Genomic DNA, 22848 nt, shown 5'->3' on the forward strand with positions numbered 1-22848 from the left:
CTTATTTAAAGAAAGATATTATTTAATTGGAGGCAGTTCAGAGAATGGTCCCTCAGATGATGCCCACAATGGAGGAATTCTCTTACCAGCAAAGGCCAAACAGGTTGGGACTCTACTCCCTGGAGTTTAGAAGAATGAGAGGTGATCTCATTGAAACGTATATGATTCTTAACGGGCTTGACAGGGTAAATGCTGAGAGGATGTTTCCCCTCATGGTAGAATCTAGGACCAGAATTAGAGGGTGCTAATTTAATATTGAGATAGAGTCATGGAGATGTACAGCACAGAACCAGACCATGGGTCCAACCCGTCCATGCTGACCAGATATCCTCAATTAATCTGGTTGTATTTGCCAGCATTTGGCCCATATCCCTCTAAACCCTTCCATCCAGATGCCTCTTAAATGTTGCAATTGTACCAGCTTCCATCACATCCTCTGGCAGCTCATTCCATACACGTACCACCCTCTGCGTGAAAAGGTTGCCCCTTAGGTCCCTTTTAAATCTTTCCCCTCTCACCTTAAACCTATGCCCTCTAGCTTTGGACTCCCCTATCCTGGGTAAAAGACCGTGTCTGTCTGTATCCCTCATGATTTTGTAAACCTCTATGAGGTCACCCCTCAACCTCCGACGCTCCAGAGAAACAATCCCAGCCTATTCAGCCTCTCTCTATAGCTCAAACCCTCCAACCCTGGCAACATCCTTGTAAATCTTTTCTGAACCCTTCATGAAATGATATTTTCATGAAGGGTCTGTTTCAGTGCTGTGCATCTCTATAACTCTAAATAATTTGTGAAGGCATAGATTCTGAAAGGGCTGGCAGTAAGGAAAAGGTGGCCAATCACCTTTCCTCCTTTCAAAGGATATTTTAAGTGTTTAAACACGTTTTAGTCCAATGAAATATTGCATAGGATATTTTTGTTTTAAGTTGAGAATGAGTTTTTTGTTTTTTTTTTCTGAGGTAATTCAGGTTTGCATATTTAGTTTCACATGGATTGTACAGTGGGATAGAAGTTTATTACTGAGATTCTCGTTGGTCAGTAGTGTCACTGAGTAACCTTTCTCCCAGTGCCCAGTACAGTACTGTGATTGTAGATAGACTGGCATTAATCCGGCTTCTTCACTCAGTGCTCTGTGTCATTGACTGTACCTGCACTGCTATTAATTCCTTCATGTGACTAAAGGTGAGTGACTTTAAGGGGGATGCTGTGCACCATTCCTCTGGAAACAGGGGAGGGGTCTGTCCAGCTCCATGTTCCTAATCACGAAAGTTAAAGCTGTGATTATCGAGTGTAGGCAGTTTTGGGATCAGCTGCAGTATTCTTTCAGGATAACTAGTCTGTCTGAGATTAGCAAAACAGGAAGAAGCCATTTAGCCCTTTGAACCATTCTCTCCATTTAGTTAGACCAAGGCTGAGCTGAATCTCAACTCCTTTTGCCTGCCTCTGATTTATAATCCTTGACATTATTTTTAATAAAACGGTCAGTCCAGTTTAGATATTTTATCATCGATGGACCACCCTTGGAGCTGTATTCTGGGCATAAGGAGGTAGGGAGGAATGGCTGACATTGCAGGGTAAGTTAACACTGCTACTAAAATCTGCAAACAGTCGCTAAGCTGTGACCTGTGCCTGTTTGAATGCAGAGGTTTGACCGATGAGTCGGAGATCCTGAAGTTTCTACAGCATGGCACCCTGGTGGGATTGCTCCCTGTGCCCCATCCCATCCTCATCCGCAAATACCAAGCCAATGCTGGCACTGCCATGTGGTTCCGCACGTACATGTGGGGCGTCATTTACCTGAGGTGAGCAGTTCCTTACCGTCCAATGTGTTGTCTTTTCAAGGAGCAGTTTGTGTGGATCTCTCAGACAGAGGTCACCAATGTGACTGCACTTCAGCCTCTTGCTGTCCTCCCTGCAGCCACATGCAGGTTTGGTGGAACACTTTAACAACTTGTATTTCCTCTTTGCATAAGTTTATAGAGAATACAGCAACACGGAAACAGGCCATTCAGCCCAACCAGTCAATGCTCCTTCCTCTTTTCCTCATTTGAATCCATCATCGTGACCATTTATTCCTTTCTCCCTCATTTGCTAATCTCGTTTCCCCTCAAATCCATGTGTATTATTCATCTCAGCCCAGTCCCTGTGAGAATGGGTTCCACTCTCTCCCCACATTCTGGGTGAAGTGGTCCCTTTTGAATTCCTGATTGGATTTCTTGGTCCCTATCTGAGATTGAGCACCTCCTCTCCAGAGGAGGGAAGATTCTCTTTGTCCACTTTGGTAAAAATCTTCCAAGATTTTAGGTCACCCTTCCCTTATGAAAGAGAGGGGAGAGCCAGCTTTGTCAGCCCTTCCCAGAAACCTGTTCCCAGAGTTATTACTGTATTACATCTCTGTACCCTCACTATCACTTTTAAGCAGAATTGCACCCCGGTTTGATGCAGGCTTAGCATAAAGCTTTACTTTTCAATTCTATCCTATTGGATATAAAGCCTCCTGTTTGTTTTTTTGTAAATGACTTTGCTAAACTGTGGCACCACTTTAATTCTCTGGTGTCTCTACCTGACCTGGCGGACTTGCACATTCCAGATAACAAGTGGCTGCCTTATTCTTCCTCCCAAAATATACTGCCCTTATCTTGAACTGTTCTCATCTTCATTTGTCAGTGATTAGCATGTTAGCCTGGTCTGTTTGTGAACCCTGATGAGACTTTCAGCTCGGCCTGTGAATATGACAGCAGCCTCCCAGTTTTCCAGTCGCCGTCTGGTCTCTCACATCAGTGGGTTACACTCACCCGGACTTTTCTGTTTGTTTCCATAGGAACGTTGACCCACCCATCTGGTATGACACTGATGTGAAGCTGTTTGAAATTCAGCGAGTTTGAGGCGGGAAGCTGGAAAACTCTGGCCAAATTACTTTCACTTTAATTCTCTGTCTGACAGCTGGTATCTGCACCCCTTTACCTAAACTGATGTAACATGTCCTTTCACATGGTTTGTGTATCCCCTGATAGGACTAAGGGCAGACCGCTTCCTCACTGAGCCAGATCCTCACCAACTCCCCCCCTGTCACTGTCTACATAGTCAGGTCTAACCTGACCAGGCTGTCCTGTTCCCATACTGCTCTGTCTGCAGGGCTTCAGTCTGGGGCAGTTCCTTCACTGAGTGATAGGTAACTGTTCACTCTACAACTCTCCACTGGCTCCGGTAATAAAGCAGCAGCTACACTGACTCGCTCGGGGAGCGGCTGCTACTATTGTACAGGTTTCCCTGAGCGAGGGTGACTCACCCTCTCCCCTGACCCGCCTGCCCTCCCGGTGTCTCTCCCCTGACCCCCCCTCCCCGCCCTCCAGGTCTCTCTCTCCTGACCCTCCCCGCTGTCCCGATGTCTCTCCCCTGACCCCCCTGCCACTCCTGGTCCCTCTCCCCTGAACCCCTAAACCCCCCCCGCCCTCCAGGTCTCTCTCCCCTGACCCTCCCGCCCTCCCGGTGTTTCTCTCTCTCTCTCCCCTGACCCTCCCGCCCTCCCGGTGTCTCTCTCTCTCTCTCCTGACCCCCCCGCCCTCCCGGTGTTTCTCTCTCTCTCTCCCCTGACCCCCCACCCTCCCGGTGTCTATCTCTCTCCCCTGAACCCCCTAAACCCACACCGCCCTCCAGGTCTCTCTCCCCTGACCCCACGCCCTCCCGGTGTCTCTCTCTCTCTCTCCCCTGACCCCACGCCCTCCCGGTGTCTCTCTCTCTCCCCTGACCCTCCCACCCTCCTGGTGTTTCTCTCTCTCTCTCCCCTGACCCCCCGCCCTCCCGGTGTCTCTCTCTCTCTCTCTCCCCTGACCCTCCCGCCCTCCCGGTGTCTCTCTCTCTCTCCCCTGACCCCCCGCCCTCCCGGTGTCTCTCTCTCTCTCTCCCCTGACCCCCCGCCCTCCCGGTGTCTCTCTCTCTCTCCCCTGACCCCCCGCCCTCCCGGTGTCTCTCTCTCTCTCCCCTGACCCCCCGCCCTCCCGGTGTCTCTCTCTCTCTCTCCCCTGACCCCCTGCCCTCCCGGTGTTTCTCTCTCTCTCCCCTGACCCCCCGCCCTCCCGGTGTCTCTCTCTCTCTCTCCCCTGACCCCCTGCCCTCCCGGTGTCTCTCTCTCTCTCTCCCCTGACCCCCCGCCCTCCCGGTGTCTCTCTCTCTCTCTCCTGACCCCCCGCCCTCCCGGTGTCTCTCTCTCTCTCCCCTGACCCCCCGCCCTCCCGGTGTCTCTCTCTCTCTCTCCCCTGACCCCCCGCCCTCCCGGTGTCTCTCTCTCTCTCTCCTGACCCCCCCGCCCTCCCGGTGTCTCTCTCTCTCTCCCCTGACCCCCCCGCCCTCCCGGTGTCTCTCTCTCTCTCTCCTGACCCCCCCGCCCTCCCGGTGTCTCTCTCTCTCTCTCCCCTGACCCCCCGCCCTCCCGGTGTCTCTCTCTCTCTCTCCTGACCCCCCCGCCCTCCCGGTGTCTCTCTCTCTCTCTCTCTCCTGACCCCCCCGCCCTCCCGGTGTCTCTCTCTCTCTCTCCCCTGACCCCCCACCCTCCCGGTGTCTATCTCTCTCCCCTGAACCCCCTAAACCCACCCCGCCCTCCAGGTCTCTCTCCCCTGACCCCCCCGCCCTCCCGGTGTCTCTCTCCCCTGACCTCCCGCCCTCCCGGTGTCTCTCTCCCCTGACCCCCCCGCCCTCCCGGTGTCTCTCTCCCCTGACCTCCCGCCCTCCAGTGTGGGAGTGTCCCCTGTACAGGGGGGTATCTGTGAAGGAGTGGGTCAGTGTGTGAGTGTCAATAGGAAAGCAATCTCCGCTGGTTGTCTTGGTCAGATTGTTACAGTAGTCAGCGTTGCTCCCAGTCTGTCCTCCTCTTTTCCTCTCTGCACCATCTACATTCCTCAGACACTACACTCCTCTGACTGGTGGCTGTGACATTTGAAATGTGTTGTGTAAGTCACATTTTGAACTGGTTGAGTTTGCCACAGCTCCATTCCTGTCACAGTTACATTACTGTTGTTCATATATTGAATGTCTCCATTTATAACACTGGTTGATGTCGATGTTAAATATTGAGTGTTTACTACTGAAGTTCGGTAAACCGTTTGTACTACAGGCTGTTACTAGGTTGCCTCAGTTTAATGGTAGTATAGGAATATCACATTGCATCATGTGCACTTTGCGTCCACACTGTACCTCCTGTGAGCCTTACTGCTGCTCCCAGCCCTGCTTACACCCAGCAGTTTATCTGTTTGTCTGTCACCTCTGACCCCTGTTTCTCCTCTCACACACCACTGACTCCACACCATATCTTCCAGCTATTAAAACTGTCAAGCAGGGAGGATATCTTTTAGTCTGTCTGATAGATAATGCATTCAGTTGTACATTACTGCATGTTCTAATCTCTCTAAAGGTTGGTTCGTTACATTCACCAACGTTATGTTGTAAACAAACACAAAATATTGAGTATTTTAGCAGCTTGAGTGGACATTAATCATAAGGGAAGCCAATCAGCCTCTTTGAAAGAGCAAACCAGTCATTCTCACTCTGCAAGTTTCTTCTTTTCAATGCCTTTTAGAAATCATTTAAAAAATGTTGTTATTAACCCTCCAGACAGCACCTCCATCATCATAGTATGGTTCATCTCCACTTGAGTTTTTATTGTGTAAATGATCTTCACAATTAGTTCAAATATTTAAGATCCTTTTGTTGCTAAGGTCCTAGTGATGTTCTGCTTTTTGTTGTTGTATTCTGTTAGTCTGTGTACAAACCACAACCACTAACTGTAATGTTTTAAAAAACACTGAGAACTTTATTAATTATTAAAGACCCAGAAAAGGTTGCGTTCTGACCTTGAATGTACCCTGTATTGAATGTTTCCTTTCCCATATCATTTGCGAACTCTTCCACGGGTGTTTAGGCTTATCAGAAGTTGATAATCTTAAGTGCATTGACCTGGGAATTTGCTCTCTACAGCTCAGGGTGAAAACATTGCCTGGTGAGTCTGTGTCATACACATTCAGAAAGTCCGATGTTTCATCCTCACTGTTAATTGGGGCAGGATGTGGTTACTGGCTGCTGGGTCAAGAGCCATGTATTGGGCAGTTTAATCCCAGCAAAAGCCAACCCTGTCATATTGTAGAGGAAGCTTCACTCTCTATCTAACTCCGTGCTGTTCCTGTCCTGGGAGTGTTTGGTAGGGACAGTGTAGAGGGAGCTCTACTCTGTATCTAACCCAATGCTGTCCCTGTCCCGGGAGTGTTTGATGGGGGACAGTGTAGAGAGAGCTTTACTCTGTATCTAACCCAGTGCTGTCCCTGTCCTGGGAGTGTTTGATGGGGACAGTGTAGAGGGAACTCTACTGTGTATCTAATCCCGTGCTGCCCCTGTCCCGGGAGTGTTTGATGGGTACAGTGTAGAGAGAGCTTTACTCTGTATCTAGCCCTGTGCTGTCCCTGCCCTGGGAGTGTTTGATGGGGACCATGTAGAGAGAGCTTTACTCTATCTAACCCCGTGCTGTCCCCGTCCTGGGAGTGTTTGATGGGGACAGTGTAGAGGGAGCTTTACTCTGTATCTAACACCATGCTGTCCTTGTCCTGGAAGTATTTGATGGGGACGGTGTAGAGGGAGCTTTACTCTGTAACCCTGTGCTGTTCCTGTCCTGGAAGTATTTGATGGGGACGGTGTAGAGGGAGCTTTACTCTGTATGTAACTCCATGTTCTAAGTGTCCTGGGAGTATTTCATACTGTGACTGGGTGCCTGGGATGGTTAACACTAGCATCCTTCACATAACGAGCAGGAATGTTGAATGTTTTGGAAATATTTTGACTTGGGGTCAGTTTGTGCTCTGTTCCTTGCATTGTTCAGGAGTGTTTGAACAGACTGTCCTGCATTGAGTGGGTTGTTCCCTGATGGACTCCCTGATATTAACACACATGTAATAGCACTTTAGAAAGTACTTGGTTGTTGTAACAGACGGAAACTTAATGGGGAAAGAGTCTCTGCAGGTAACTTTTTTTCAAATGTACTTACCTGTAGAGTTACTTTTCCCTTTAAGGACCCAGTATCTACCAATCTGTGTAGTTTTAATTGTCAAGTTACACAATTATTATTTATATTGTCTCTGAAGTGATGGTATTTGTATTCTTTATGTGTATTGTTTTCACACTGTTCTCATTATTTAAAAAGAAAAATAAATTCTTCAAAGAGCGTAGCTGAGCAAGGCTGCAGGTTTGTTCCTTGGGGTGGGTTGTATTCAATAAGGTTTGGTTAGTAAGACAGCCACTTGCACTGCTCTCTTGAGCTGACCAGCTTCCAGAACTAGAATGTGCTTTTGCAGTGTTGCCTCTGGCCTAAAGAGGGCAGTGTGCTGCTCTTGGTTCCCATCTGGTGACTTCCTCCTGAAAGGAGTGAAAGTGTGGATACCCTGAAGCCACATGACCGAATGTTTCACTGAGGGATGCTGTGGGGCGCTGCACAGGAAAGGCAGCTTATTACATCAATGGAGGTTGTAATCCTACTCAAATGGTATACCTGACATATGCTTCCTTCTTTTTCTTAAGAAATTGAGGGTTTGGTTAAGAAAAAGAAGGAAGCATATGTCAGGTATAGACAGGATAGTTCGAGTGAATCCTTAGAAGAGTATAAAGGCAGTAGGAGTATACTTAAGAGGGAAATCAGGAGGGCAAAAAGGGGACATGAGGTAGCTTTGGCAAATAGAATTAAGGAGAGTCCAAAGGGTTTTTACAAATATATTAAGGACAAAAGGGTAACGAGGGAGAGAATAGGGCCCCTCAAAGATCAGCAAGGAGGCCTTTGTGTGAAGCCACAGAAAATGAGGGAGATACTAAATGAATATTTTGCGTCGGTATTTTCTGTGGAAGAGGATATGGAAGATATAGACTGTAGGGAAATAGATGGTGACATCTTGCAAAATGTCCAGATTACAGAGGAGGAAGTGCTGGATGTCTTGAAACGGGTAAAGGTGGATAAATCCCCAGGACCTGATCAGGTGTACCCGAGAACTCTGTGGGAAGCTAGAGAAGTGATTGCTGGGCCTCTTGCTGAGATATTTGTATCATCGATAGTCACAGGTGAGGTGCCGGAAGACTGGAGATTGGCTAACGTGGTGCCACTGTTTAAGAAAGTTGGTAAGGACAAGTCAGGGAACTATAGACCAGTGAGCCTGGTGTCGGTGGTGGGCAAGTTGGAGGGAATCCTGAGGGACAGGATGTACATGTATTTGGAAAGGCAAGGACTGATTTGGGATAGTCAACATGGTTTTGTGCGTGGGAAATCATGTCCCACAAACTTGATTGAGTTTTTTGAAGAAGTAACAAAGAAGATTGATGAGGGCAGAGCAGTAGATGTGCACTATATGGACTTCAGTAAGGCGTACAACACGGTTCCCCATGGGAGACTGATTAGCAAGGTTAGATCTCATGGAATACAGGGAGAACTAGCATTTGGATAAAGAACTGGCTCAAAGGTAGAAGTCAGAGGGTGATGGTGGAGGGTTGTTTTTCAGACTGGAGGCCTGTGACCAGTGGAGTGCCACAAGGATCAGTGCTGGGCCCTCTACTTTTTGTCATTTACATAAATGATTTGGATGCGAGCATAAGAGGTATAGTTAGTAAGTTTGCAGATGACACCAAAATTGGAGGTGTAGTGGACAGCGAAGAGGGTTACCTCAGATTACAACAGAATCTGGACCAGATGGGCCAATGGGCTGAGAAGTGGCAAATAGAGTTTAATTCAGATAAATGCGAGGTGCTGCATTTTGGGAAAGCAAATCTTAGCAGGACTTATACACTTAATGGTAAGGTCCTAGGGAGTGTTGCTGAACAAAGAGACCTTGGAGTGCAGGTTCATAGCTCCTTGAAAGTGGAGTCGCAGGTAGATAGGATAGTGAAGAAGGTGTTTGGTATGCTTTCCTTTATTGGTCAGAGTATTGAGTACAGGAGTTGGGAGGTCATGTTGCGGCTGTACAGGACATTGGTTAGGCCACTGTTGGAATATTGGGTGCAATTCTGGTCTCCTTCCTATTGGAAAGATGTTGTGAAACTTGAAAGGGTTCAGAAAAGATTTACAAGGATATTGCCAGGGTTGGAGGGTCTGAGCTACAGGGAGAGGCTGAACAGGCTGGGGCTGTTTTCCCTGGAGCTTTGGAGGCTGAGGGGTGACCTTATAGAGGTTTACAAAATTATGAGGGGCATGGATAGGATAAATAGACAAAGTCTTTTCCCTGGTGTCGAGGAGTCCAGAACTAGAGGGCATAGGTTTAGGGTGAGAGGGGAAAGATATGCAAGAGACCTAAGGGGCGACTTTTTCACGCAGAGGGTGGTACGTGTATGGAATGAGCTGCCAGAGGAAGTGGTGGAGGCTGGTACAATTGCAACATTTAAGAGGGATTTGGATGGGTATATGAATAGGAAGGGTTTGGAGGGATATGGGTCGGGTGCTGGCAGGTGGGACTAGATAGGGTTGGGATATCTGGTCGGCATGAACGGGTTGGACCGAAGGGTCTGTTTCCATGCTGTACATCTCTATGATTCTATGAGCTATGTTGAGTTGGTCACATTCTTGGGAATAATGTTGGTCTGTGCCCCATTCAAATAATGAAATAACTGGTACTGGATGTTGGATCTCTAGGTTATCAGATCTGAAGACTCTGTCGTAGGCAGCCATGGTTATGGAAGGGGTGTGTGATTGGCAGTTCCTCTTGGGTCAGACGCAACACTGAGCAGGGCAACAGTCTGGCTTGTCTTCAGACAGGCAGCCGTGAGCGTGACAATGGCTCAGGGATGGAGTGTGTGACAGGCACTCAAAGCAACACCTCCAAGGCTGTGGTTTTAGATTAGATTAGATTACAGTGTAGAAACAGGCCCTTTGGCCCAACAAGTCCACACCGACCCGCCGAAGCGAAACCCACCCATACCCCTACATTTACCCCTTACCTAACACTACGGGCAATTTAGCATGGCCAATTCACCTGACCCTGCACATCTTTTGGACTGTGGGAGGAAACCGGAGCACCCGGAGGAAACCCACGCAGACACTGGGAGAACGTGCAAACTCCACACAGTCAGTCGCCTGAGGCGGGAATTGAACCCGGGTCTCAGGCGCTGTGAGGCAGCAGTGCTAACCACTGTGCCACCGTGCCTCTCCACTACTGGTGAGAGGCAGTATTGGTTTTAATGGGGACTTCAGAAATATAGGAGTGGGTGTAAGGTAGCAAGTCAGTAGCTGCAGAATGATCATGATGAGTAAAGGACTCAAAAGCAAAAAGAGAGCTGAGAATTTGAAGGTCAGTGTTAGCGTGAGGGACAGTTGTTATGTTGGAATGGCCACCGAAAGAGGTGGTGGGTAGAGAAGGAATGAGCAGAGACGCCTTTTCTGCTATTCATGATGGTAGTGGCAAAACTACGGGAGATGGTGAGGCCAAGGGAGTAGCTGTGAATATAGATTAGAGACAGAAGAGCAGAGGAAAATTGTAATCACCAACGATGAGAAGCTGCTTGGAGCAGAAACTGAGGGAAGGGAGATATCTGAATGAGAAGCTTGTCATGCACAGTGAGTGCGTTACCAGATACGGCAGCAAGGAGTGGGACAGGGTAAGGTGCTGAAAGGGTAAAGGGTCCCACAGGGCTGGCTAATCATACCAGAGTGTGGCTGAGAGTGAAGAAACTGCATTCACCAACTGTGGTAGCTTACAGCTCAGTTGTGTTGTGATGCAAGAGTTAATTTACTTCAACAAGGGAAAATATACTTGGATAAACAGAATTAGATTTGAAAAAATATTATTAGAAATATTAACAAACGTGAGGAAACAAAGAAATATGATGATCCTATTTTAAAATCTACTCTCCCACCAAACAGTCTCTGCGTGACTAAACAAGCCCTTTCAAATACAACTTCATAGCATTACGCCCCTCCCCCAACCGATGGTCCAGAGCGTGGAGGGAGGATCTGGCTCGCTGGATCTCTCCAGTGCTTCCTGTTGCCCAGAGTGCACAGAGCTGGAAGATTATGGAAGGAGCAGGTCAGAGCTCCATGCGGCATCACTGAGAGATGAATTCACTGCTCTGTCTTGGGAAGGGAAATGGCTACCTGGATGGGCAGCTCCTATGACAGGAGGTCACAAAGTCTTCCTGATCTGATTGGACGAGCTTGAGGGGTTAATGCAGTTTAGTGAGTGCGAGTTACCAGCTGGTGCTTCCCCTTGACAACACGGTCTCCCCACCCTCTCCTCCCACCCTCCCCTCCCTTGATAAACCTTCCACACGGTGAGAAAAGCAGGAAAGATTCACCTTGGCCAATTACTGCCCGTTGTGCCAACTTCTAACCTCCTCTTGACACTGAATGATATAACATTAGAGGCTGGTGCCACCACCAACACCAATTCGCAAATACACAATCCCCTTCAAGTTACCTTTCCATAAGATATTGGAGCAAATGCTGGCCATTCACCAAAATAATGAGTTTATCTGACAATCCTGAGCTCCCAATCTTCCACATTTTCCCCATTGCCCTTGATTCCCTGACCGATTAGAGATCTGTACAGCTCAGCCTGTTGAGTCACACGCCACTCTGACTCAACACTCATTGGTGTGCCTTCAGGTTGCTACTTCATACCTCTGGAACCCAGGACCTGACAGAAGGTATACAGTATCCTCAGCTTTATTAATAAGGCCTGAGAGTAGGGAGGCTGCGTTGAACTGGTTTAAGATGCTTGTTTGGTTCTACATTGTGTTCAGTTCTGGGCACCAGACTTTCAGAAGTATGTGAAGGGGATACAGGATAGTTTCTGGGATGGGAACTTTAGTTATGAAGACAGATCCGAGAGGCTGGGAGCTGTTGACGCTTGGAGAAGGGAATCTGATGGAGGTTTTCAAAATCATGAGATCTGTGGATAGAGTAGTTGGGTTGAAACTGTTTCCATTGACAAAAAGAATCGAGAATGAAACGGCAAAGATTTGAAATAATTGGTGAAGAAGTAGTTACATGCAAACATCTTCACCCAGTGAGTGGTTTGGGTCTGGAATTCCCTGCCTGAAACTGGGATCAAGTGAAACATTTAAAAAGGGAACGAGACTGTGATCTGCAAAGGAGGAAAGGTCAGGGTTACAGGTGAGAAGTGGAGGGATGGCATTGCTTCAGAGATCTGCTCTGCTGCGGACCTGAGTCAGTTCAGGAAATCCCAGATTTGTGTCCGGACACATTGGGGCAGCTGATGAGGGCTATAATCTGTCAGCCTGTGCCTCAGAGAGGGAGAGACTATTGTTACAGTGACTCCAATGGGAAGGTAAACATGCTGTATCTGTGGGTAAGCTGCTAACATGTTTTCACCACCCCCCACCCCGGTAAATAGTCAGGAGATGTTCACTGGACATTCACTGTCGTGTGTCATATAACGACAGAGGGTGCCTGGGGATGATGGAGTGGAACAGTTGCGTGATAAACATCTGCACCTTTACAAACTGGGCAAAGATGATTTATCTCTGGTCCAGAAGTGCCTTGATTTTTAAAATTCTCTTTCCCCATGCTCGAATCTCTCGTTTTCTCTTCCCCACCCCCTGTGCTGCCTCATGTCAACATTTAGATGGCAACTTGGTAAGGCACTTCTCAAACCTTGCTGACAGTGTGATACTGGGACAGCCGGCTGGCAGCTTGGGTCAGAACTGGTGAGGCGGAGAGAGAGAAAGAGAGGGAGGTACAGAGGCTTAGCCAGCTGCACACGGAACTCTCAGTCTGGAGTGACCAAAATAAGGAAACGTGACAGATTGCTGAGTTGGAGGCATGCAGAGATTTCAGAGAGGTGCAGCATGGAGGAGTTTAGAGTTACAGGAAGCATTTGAAAAGGAGGGTGTGTTTTTTAAGAGTTTAACTGGGAGCCAGTGCCAATCAGCGAGGTGGGTGACGAGGGAACAAGGCTTTGTATAAGACTAGTGGCTGCAGGAGTCTGAGAGAATTTATAAAAAACATAGTGTTGTAAACCAGCCATGAGTGTGTTGGAACAGTGGAATTCAGAGATGACAAAAACACAAAGGGGATTTCAGCAGGAAATACTCCAAGGTAGAGTTTAACTGTTGTTATAGAGATAGAAACAGGCAGCCAGTCCTGATGGTTTAACGTGTGGATGAAAGCTCAAGTACAACAGGATCAAATTCAGCATCAACGTGAACGGATTGGTTCAACCTCAGGCTGTTCTGAGGAAGATCAATGTTACATTTAGTTCAGGACAGAATAAGGAAATGTTGACCCTAACTACTCGCCGTATGAAAATGTTTTATTCGGTCATGAGTTGAAATATATCCCCTATCAGTCTTGTTCCTTTTACAGCAGGAACAACTTCTCCCTGTCTACTCTGTCCAGCTGACTCTCAAATTTGAAAACCTCCATCAAATCTCCAAGGGAAACAGACTCAACTTCTTCAAGCCATCCTCATTCCATTCTTGTAGAATAGCTTCTGTGTACACTCTCTCTCTCTATCTCTCTCTCTGTCTCTCCCTCTCTCTATCTCTCTCTCTGTCTCTCCCTCTCTCTCTCTCTCTCTCACACACCTTTCCTATAATATGGCACCCACAACTCATTCACAATATTCCAAGTATTGATGGCTAACAGGTTCAACATCACCTTGTTCTGGTACTCTGTGCCCCTATGAAGCTGAGAACACTGGATACTTTGAGCTGCTCTGTCCACCTGTCCTGTCACCTTCAATGGTCTGCACACATACAGCCCCACACCCCTTGCTCCTGTATCCCCTTTAGAATGTCGCCCCAAGTTTTAAAAATTCTTTCACTAAATGTTTCCCAGTCTCGAATTATCCCAAATACCATGCAGAGTGGTCATTGTTATTACAGGCAACAAAGCAAGCAATTAACAGACAGCAAACCTCCATAAGCAGCAGTGTGAATTAGCATGTAGGTCAGGGGTGTTTATTCTGGGCGAGATATTAACTGGGGCTCTGCGCAGACCTTCCTGTGAGTTTAAAAAATATACACTGTTGAACCTTTAACAAACCAATGTCAGAAATCAGATTAACGTCTCATTGACAGTGTCACACCCCGACAGTGCTGCACCCCGACAGTGCTGCACCCCGACAGTGCTGCACCCCGACCGTGTCGCACCCCGACAGTGCTGCACCCCGACAGTGCTGCACCCCGACAGTGCTGCACCCCGACAGTGCTGCACCCCGACAGTGCTGCACCCCGACAGTGCTGCACCCCGACAGTGCCGCACCCCGACAGTGCTGCACCCCGACAGTGCCGCACCCCGACAGTGCTGCACCCCGACAGTGCTGCACCCCGACAGTGCCGCACCCCGACAGTGCTGCACCCGGACCGTGTCGCACCCCGACCGTGTCGCACCCGGACCGTGTCGCACCCGGACCGTGTCGCACCCGGACCGTGTCGCACCCGGACCGTGTCGCACCCGGACCGTGTCGCACCCGGACCGTGTCGCACCCGGACCGTGTCGCACCCGGACCGTGTCGCACCCGGACCGTGTCGCACCCGGACCGTGTCGCACCCGGACCGTGTCGCACCCGGACCGTGTCGCACCCGGACCGTGTCGCACCCGGACCGTGTCGCACCCGGACCGTGTCGCACCCGGACCGTGTCGCACCCGGACCGTGTCGCACCCGGACCGTGTCGCACCCGGACCGTGTCGCACCCGGACCGTGTCGCACCCGGACCGTGTCGCACCCGGACCGTGTCGCACCCGGACCGTGTCGCACCCGGACCGTGTCGCACCCGGACCGTGTCGCACCCGGACCGTGTCGCACCCGGACCGTGTCGCACCCGGACCGTGTCGCACCCGGACCGTGTCGCACCCGGACCGTGTCGCACCCGGACCGTGTCGCACCCGGACCGTGTCGCACCCGGACCGTGTCGCACCCGGACCGTGTCGCACCCGGACCGTGTCGCACCCGGACCGTGTCGCACCCGGACCGTGTCGCACCCGGACCGTGTCGCACCCGGACCGTGTCGCACCCGGACCGTGTCGCACCCGGACCGTGTCGCACCCGGACCGTGTCGCACCCGGACACTGCTACACACCGACCGTGTCACACCCGGACAGTGCTGCACCCCGACCGCGTCACACCCGGACACTGCTGCACCCCGCCCGCGTCACACCCGGACACTGCTGCACCCCGACCGCGTCACACCCGGACACTGCTGCACCCCGACCGCGTCACACCCGGACACTGCTGCACCCCGACCGCGTCACACCCGGACACTGCTACACACCGACTGGGTCACACCCGGACACTGCTGCACCCCGACCGCGTCACACCCGGACACTGCTACACACCGACTGGGTCACACCCGGACACTGCTGCACCCCGACCGCGTCACACCCGGACACTGCTACACACCGACCTTGTCACACCCGGACACTGCTGCACCCCGACCCTGTCGCACTCGGACACTGCTTCACGCGGACAGTGCTGCACCCCGACCGTGTCACACCCGGACACTGCTGCACACCGACCGTGTCACACCCGGACACTGCTGCACACCGACCGTGTCACACCCGGACACTGCTGCACCCCGACCGTGTCACACCCGGACACTGCTGCACCCCGACCGTGTCACACCCGGACACTGCTGCACCCCGACCGTGTCACACCCGGACACTGCTGCACCCCGACCGTGTCACACCCGGACACTGCTGCACCCCGACCGTGTCACACCCGGACACTGCTGCACCCCGACCGTGTCACACCCGGACACTGCTGCACCCCGACCGTGTCACACCCGGACACTGCTGCACCCCGACCGTGTCACACCCGGACACTGCTGCACCCCGACCGTGTCACACCCGGACACTGCTGCACCCCGACCGTGTCACACCCGGACACTGCTGCACCCCGACCGTGTCACACCCGGACACTGCTACACCCCGACCGTGTCACACCCGGACACTGCTACACCCCGACCGTGTCACACCCGGACACTGCTACACCCCGACCGTGTCACACCCGGACACTGCTACACCCCGACCGTGTCACACCCGGACACTGCTACACCCCGACCCTGTCACACCCGGACACTGCTACACCCCGACCCTGTCACACCCGGACACTGCTACACCCCGACCGTGTCACACCCGGACACTGCTTCACGCGGACAGTGCTACACACCGACCGTGTCACACCCGGACACTGCTGCACCCCGACCGTGTCACACCCGGACACTGCTGCACCCCGACCGTGTCACACCCGGAGACTGCTACACACCGATCGTGTCACACCCGGACACTGCTACACCCCGACCCTGTCACACCCGGACACTGCTACACACCGACCTTGTCACACCCGGACACTGCTACACCCCGACCGTGTCACACCCGGACACTGCTGCACACCGACCGTGTCACACCCGGACACTGCTGCACACCGACCGTGTCACACCCGGACACTGTTGCACCCCGACCGTGTCACACCCGGACACTGCTACACACCGACCGTGTCACACCCGGACACTGCTACACCCCGACCGCGTCACACCCGGACACTGCTACACACCGACCGCGTCACACCCGGACACTGCTACACCCCGACCGCGTCACACCCGGACACTGCTACACCCCGACCGCGTCACACCCGGACACTGCTACACCCCGACCGCGTCACACCCGGACACTGCTACACCCCGACCCTGTCACACCCGGACACTGCTACACCCCGACCCTGTCACACCCGGACACTGCTACACCCCGACCGTGTCACACCCGGACACTGCTTCACGCGGACAGTGCTACACACCGACCGTGTCACACCCGGACACTGCTGCACCCCGACCGTGTCACACCCGGACACTGCTGCACCCCGACCGTGTCACACCCGGAGACTGCTACACACCGATCGTGTCACACCCGGACACTGCTACACCCCGACCCTGTCACACCCGGACACTGCTACACACCGACCTTGTCACACCCGGACACTGCTACACCCCGACCGTGTCACACCCGGACACTGCTGCACACCGACCGTGTCACACCCGGACACTGCTGCACACCGACCGTGTCACACCCGGACACTGTTGCACCCCGACCGTGTCACACCCGGACACTGCTACACACCGACCGTGTCACACCCGGACACTGCTACACCCCGACCGCGTCACACCCGGACACTGCTACACACCGACCGCGTCACACCCGGACACTGCTACACCCCGACCGCGTCACACCCGGACACTGCTACACCCCGACCGCGTCACACCCGGACACTGCTACACCCCGACCGCGTCACACCCGGACACTGCTACACCCCGACCCTGTCACACCCGGACACTGCTACACCCCGACCGTGTCACACCCGGACACTGCGACACCCCGACCGTGTCACACCGACCTTGTCACACCCGGACACTGCTACACCCCGACCCTGTCACACCCGGACACTGCTTCACGCGGACAGTGCTACACACCGACCGTGTCACACCCGGACACTGCTACACCCCGACCGTGTCACACCCGGACACTGCTGCACCCCGACCGTGTCACACCCGGAGACTGCTACACACCGATCGTGTCACACCCGGACACTGCTACACCCCGACCCTGTCACACCCGGACACTGCTACACACCGACCCTGTCACACCCGGACACTGCTACACCCCGACCGTGTCACACCCGGACACTGCTACACACCGACCGTGTCACACCCGGACACTGCTGCACACCGACCGTGTCACACCCGGACACTGTTGCACCCCGACCGTGTCACACCCGGACACTGCTACACCCCGACCGCGTCACACCCGGACACTGCTACACACCGACCGCGTCACACCCGGACAGTGCTGCACCCCGACCGCGTCACACCCGGACACTGCTACACACCGACCGTGTCACACCCGGACACTGCTACACCCCGACCACGTCACACCCGGACACTGCTACACACCGACCGTATCACACCCGCACACTGCTACACCCCGACCGTGTCACACCCGGACACTGCTACACACCGACCGTGTCACACCCGGACACTGCTACACCCCGACCACGTCACACCCGGACACTGCTACACCCCGACCGTGTCACACCCGGACACTGCTACACCCCGACTGAGTCACACCCAGAGACTGCTACACCCCGACCGCGTCACACCCGGACACTGCTGCACCCCGACCGCGTCACACCCGGACACTGCTGCACCCCGACCGCGTCACACCCGGACACTGCTACACCCCGACCGCGTCACACCCGGACACTGCTACACCCCGACCGCGTCACACCCGGACACTGCTACACCCCGACCGTGTCACACCCGGACACTGCTACACCCCGACCGCGTCACACCCGGACACTGCTACACCCCGACCGCGTCACACCCGGACACTGCTACACCCCGACCGCGTCACACCCGGACACTGCTACACACCGACCGCGTCACACCCGGACACTGCTGCACCCCGACCGTGTCACACCCGGACACTGCTGCACCCCGACCGTGTCACACCCTGACACTGCTACACCCCGACCGTGTCACACCCGGACACTGCTACACCCCGACCGTGTCACACCCGGACACTGCTACACCCCGACCGTTTCACACCCGGACACTGCTACACCCCGACCGTGTCACACCCGGACACTGGTTCACGCGGACCGTGCTACACACCGACCGTGTCACACCCGGACACTGCTGCACCCCGACCCTGTCACACCCGGACACTGCTGCACCCCGACCGTGTCACACCCGGACACTGCTGCACCCCGACCGTGTCACACCCGGACACTGCTACACCCCGACCACGTCACACCTGGACACTGCTACACCCCGACCGTGTCACACCCGGACACTGCTACACCCCGACCGTGTCACACCTGGACACTGCTACACCCCGACCGTGTCACACCCGGACACTGCTACACCCCGACCGTGTCACACCCTGACACTGCTACACCCCGACCTTGTCACACCCGGACACTGCTGCACCCCGACCCTGTCACACCCGGACACTGCTTCACGCGGACAGTGCTACACGCGGACAGTGCTACACACCGACCGTGTCACACCCGGACACTGCTACACCCCGACCGTGTCACACCCGGACACTGCTGCACCCCGACCGTGTCACACCCGGACACTGCTACACACCGACCGTGTCACACCCGGACACTGCTACACACCGACCGTGTCACACCCGGACACTGCTACACACCGACCGTGTCACACCCGGACACTGCTACACCCCGACCGTGTCACACCCGGACACTGCTACACTCCGACCGTGTCACACCCGGACACTGCTACACACCGACCGTGTCACACCCGGACACTGCTGCACCCCGACCGTGTCACACCCGGACACTGCTGCACCCCGACCGTGTCACACCCGGACACTGCTACACCCCGACCGTGTCACACCCGGACACTGCTACACCCCGACCGTGTCACACCCGGACACTGCTACACCCGACCACGTCACACCCGGACACTGCTACACCCCGACCGTGTCACACCCGGACACTGCTACACCCCGACCGTGTCACACCCGGACACTGCTACACCCCGACCGTGTCACACCCTGACACTGCTACACCCCGACCTTGTCACACCCTGACACTGCTACACCCCGACCGCGTCCCACCCCGACCGCGTCCCACCCCGACCGTGTCCCACCCCGACCGTGTCGCACCTGGACAGTGCTACACCGGGTCAATGGGGTCCTTGGATGGAGCTATACTTGCTCAGTGCTACACCCTGGCAGTACTGCAGTCATTCAGTGAAATATTGCCCTGTATTGTTTGACCCCCGTACTTGGCATGGATACAGTGACTTTCTGGTTGAGAAGTGAGTGTTGTCCTTGGCTGAACCACAGCTCCGAGTCTGAGGCACCACTTCCCAGTGCCCGGGTCCCAGTACCTGTTAACCTGGTTGCTCAGTGCAGTTCCTGTTATTGTGCTTCAGTTCACTGTCAGTTAGATCTGAAAGACATAAGGGGCCATCACCACATCAGACACCATCAACTGCACACTGACACTGTGTGCCACCTGTCCACTCTAACAGGACCACAGCCTGAGTCGAAGAGTGTGGTGCTGGAAAAGTGCAGCAGGTCAGGTAACATCCGAGGAGCAGGAGAATCGAAGTTTCTGGCATAAGCCCTTCATCAGGAAATGTCGATTCTCTTGTTCCTCAGATGCTCCCTGACCAGCTGTGCTTTTCCAGCACCACACTATCGACTCTGATCTCCAGCACTCGCAGCCCTCACTTTCTCCCAGGACCGGATCCTGCACTGAGGAAACTGTTCTCCTCTTAAACATGAGAGTTTCTGTCCTGGTGTTGTAAAATTCACCATAAACCAACTTGCACAGACAACACTCGCAGCATCATGCCCTGCTGTTCTCTCCCTGTCAGCTAAAGCTTTGGCTCTGTTACTCAGCAGGTTTGAGTTCAGACAAATGTCAGTTACTGAGTAGGATCAGTGACTTTTGATGATGGGGTGACCTTGAGTAGCTTGTTAATATTTCAAAAAGCCATTGGCGTGATTAATGTCGTTCACGTCTCGCCCTCAAGCTGATTTCTGCCTCTCCCATTATCGGGCTCTCGAACTGTGCCCTGTGTTCATCTCTCTGTTTTGTTTGAGAGAGATTTATGCTGTTCTTTGCTGACTTACCTGTCATGTGCAATGAGTGATTGGACATTGCATTTGGAGTATCAAACATTAACATACAATGAGGTTTATGCAGCATGATTGCACAGAAAAAGACTTTTATTTTAAATTTGTTCTCTCTTCATCACTCCAATTTCTAAGCTGCTTTCCTGGATCCTCCTTCTACCCGAGATCTATAGGAGCTTCAGCAAATGCACTGGATTTCCAACAGGGTCCCAAATCCAGAGTTCTCCCCAGTCCTGTCCATTCATCAAAATCAGCTTCCAGAGCCTACTATTCCTAATCGGTGCAATAATCAGGCAGTGACCTTTCTTCAGGAGCAGACGGGCGGATCAGGCAGTCAGATAAATTTCCAGGAGGTTACCGGCAGAATGCATTCTGTAAAAAACTCCCAAAGGCAGCCCAAAATTCAGGATGGCAAACCAGACGGAAAATCCATAGAAATGTTTCTCAAGACCATTTTCAAACTGGGGGTGAGCTCCGAATGCTGGCATAACCCAGAGCTGGAAATGAATAAAATACAGTCACTCACCCTCTCGGGTCAGATCAGCCCTGACATCCAAACCAAGACTTAGTTATTACTGCTTAGTTAGTTATTATTGATTGTAGTGACAGAAAAACATATTGAATTCAACACGGGGTAAACCAAATGGTTTCAGTCCAAGGGATCTCTGCTTCTAGGACAGGTCATTGAGTCCACTGAGACAGAATGGACATGAATGTTTAATGGGGACAGTGTAGAGGGAGCTTTACTCTGTATCTAACCCTGTGCTGTCCCTGGCCTGGGCGTGTATGATGGGGACAGTGTAGAGGGAGCTTTACTCTGTATCTAACCCTGTGCTGTCCCTGGCCTGGGCGTGTATGATGGGGACAGTGTAGAGGGAGCTTTACTCTGTATCTAACCCTGTGCTGTCCCTGGCCTGGGCGTGTATGATGGGGACAGTGTATAGGGAGCTTTACTCTGTATCTAACCCTGTGCTGTCCCTGGCCTGGGCGTGTATGATGGGGACAGTGTTGAGGGAGCTTTACACTGTATCTAACCGTATGCTCATACAGTCATTGAGAATACTTGCTGTGCATAGAACATTGAACTTTTCTAGAATGGTTTCAGCTGATGGAAAGCATTTTAGGAAATAATCTGAAATGCTTAAGGAAAATACATTAAGCAAAAAAGATAGATCTCTGGGTTATTGAAGAAGGAAAGTGAGAACAGGGAGCTGCAGGCCAGCTAGCTTGGCATTAATTGCTAGAGAAGTGTTGGTATCTGCTATTAAGGAAGTCCTAACTGTATGTTTCAGAATTCAGAGTCTGATCAAACAAAGTGCAAAAGGGAAATCATGTTTAATCTTTTTTCAGGGTTTCTGAGGATGTAACTCATCAGATAGAGGGGAGCCAGTCGATGTAATATACTTAGATTTCAAAAGCCAAACCATAAAGCGTTCCATGGAAAGTTAATACATAAGAACAGGATCCATGGAGTTGTCATGGATAGAGAATTGATTAATGGACAGGAAGCAGAAAGTAGGGCTAACTGCAGCATTGTCCACCTGACGGACAGGGATTAGTGAAAGGGTGAGTGTTGGGGCCTCAGTCTCTTTGTAGTTCTGTTATTGTCTACGATATGGAGACAGGAGGAGATGTAACTGCTTATGACCTCCAACTCAGTTGGGACATGAATCATACGGAGATCACCGTGAAACTGTGAAGTGAGTACCAGATGAAGTGAGTGGTTAATATATTGGCAGGTGGGGTACAATGTGGGGAAGTCAGAGTTTATTCACTTTGGTTGTAGCAATAGAGAACCAGATTAGTTTTAAAAGACATGTGAAACTTGTAAACGTTGATGTTTGAAGGGTCTTGGGTTTATTCATACAAGGAATACAGAAAGAGAGTATCCAGGTACTGCAGTTGTTGGGAAGGGAAATGGCATATTGACCTTTATTGCGAGTGGATTAAAGGAATAAAGAAGTCTAGCTACAATTTGTTAGAGTTTTGGTGAGATCACACCCAGAATCCTGTGTGTAGTTTTGCTCTCATATTTAAGGTAAGGATGTAGTTGTGTTGGAGGTGGTAAACAGAAGGATCACACATTAGACCCTGGAATGAGGGGTTGTCCTGTGATGAGAGGCTGATATTCTCAGGTCGGTATTCTCTGGAGTTTGGAAGAATGAAAGGTGATCTCAGGGAAACATTTGAAAGGGTTTGGAAAGGGCTT

General features: G+C 52.2%; 2 protein-coding genes across 7 annotated transcripts in view; one reads left to right on the forward strand and one right to left on the reverse strand.

Moving 5' to 3' along the window:
• Positions 1-3497, forward strand: part of LOC122561967 (protein HID1) — a 129065-nt gene extending 125568 nt beyond the window's left edge. For 2 of the 5 annotated variants that reach the window (XM_088000404.1, XM_088000405.1), the window contains 2 exons: positions 1645-1803; positions 2823-3496. In XM_088000404.1, coding sequence (XP_087856530.1) covers positions 1645-1803; positions 2823-2886 — 223 coding nt within the window. In that variant the 3' untranslated portion in view covers positions 2887-3496. Of the gene's footprint in view, positions 1-1644; positions 1804-2822 lie in introns of those variants that run through there. The other 3 variants (XM_088000407.1, XM_088000408.1, XM_088000406.1) reach the window with 2 other exon arrangements.
• Positions 3498-20720: 17223 nt separating this feature from the next.
• LOC122561909 (proton channel OTOP3-like) overlaps positions 20721-22848 on the reverse strand; it is a 36013-nt gene continuing 33885 nt past the window's right edge. For both annotated transcript variants that reach the window (XM_043714236.2, XM_043714235.2), the window contains exon 7: positions 20721-21136. In XM_043714236.2, coding sequence (XP_043570171.2) covers positions 20966-21136 — 171 coding nt within the window. In that variant the 3' untranslated portion in view covers positions 20721-20965. The remainder of the gene's footprint in view (positions 21137-22848) is intronic.

This window comes from Chiloscyllium plagiosum, unplaced genomic scaffold, assembly GCF_037043375.1.
Source record: "Chiloscyllium plagiosum isolate Xiang-an unplaced genomic scaffold, Cpla_swu_hap1 HiC_scaffold_25, whole genome shotgun sequence".
Classification (NCBI taxonomy): Eukaryota; Metazoa; Chordata; class Chondrichthyes; order Orectolobiformes; family Hemiscylliidae; genus Chiloscyllium; species Chiloscyllium plagiosum.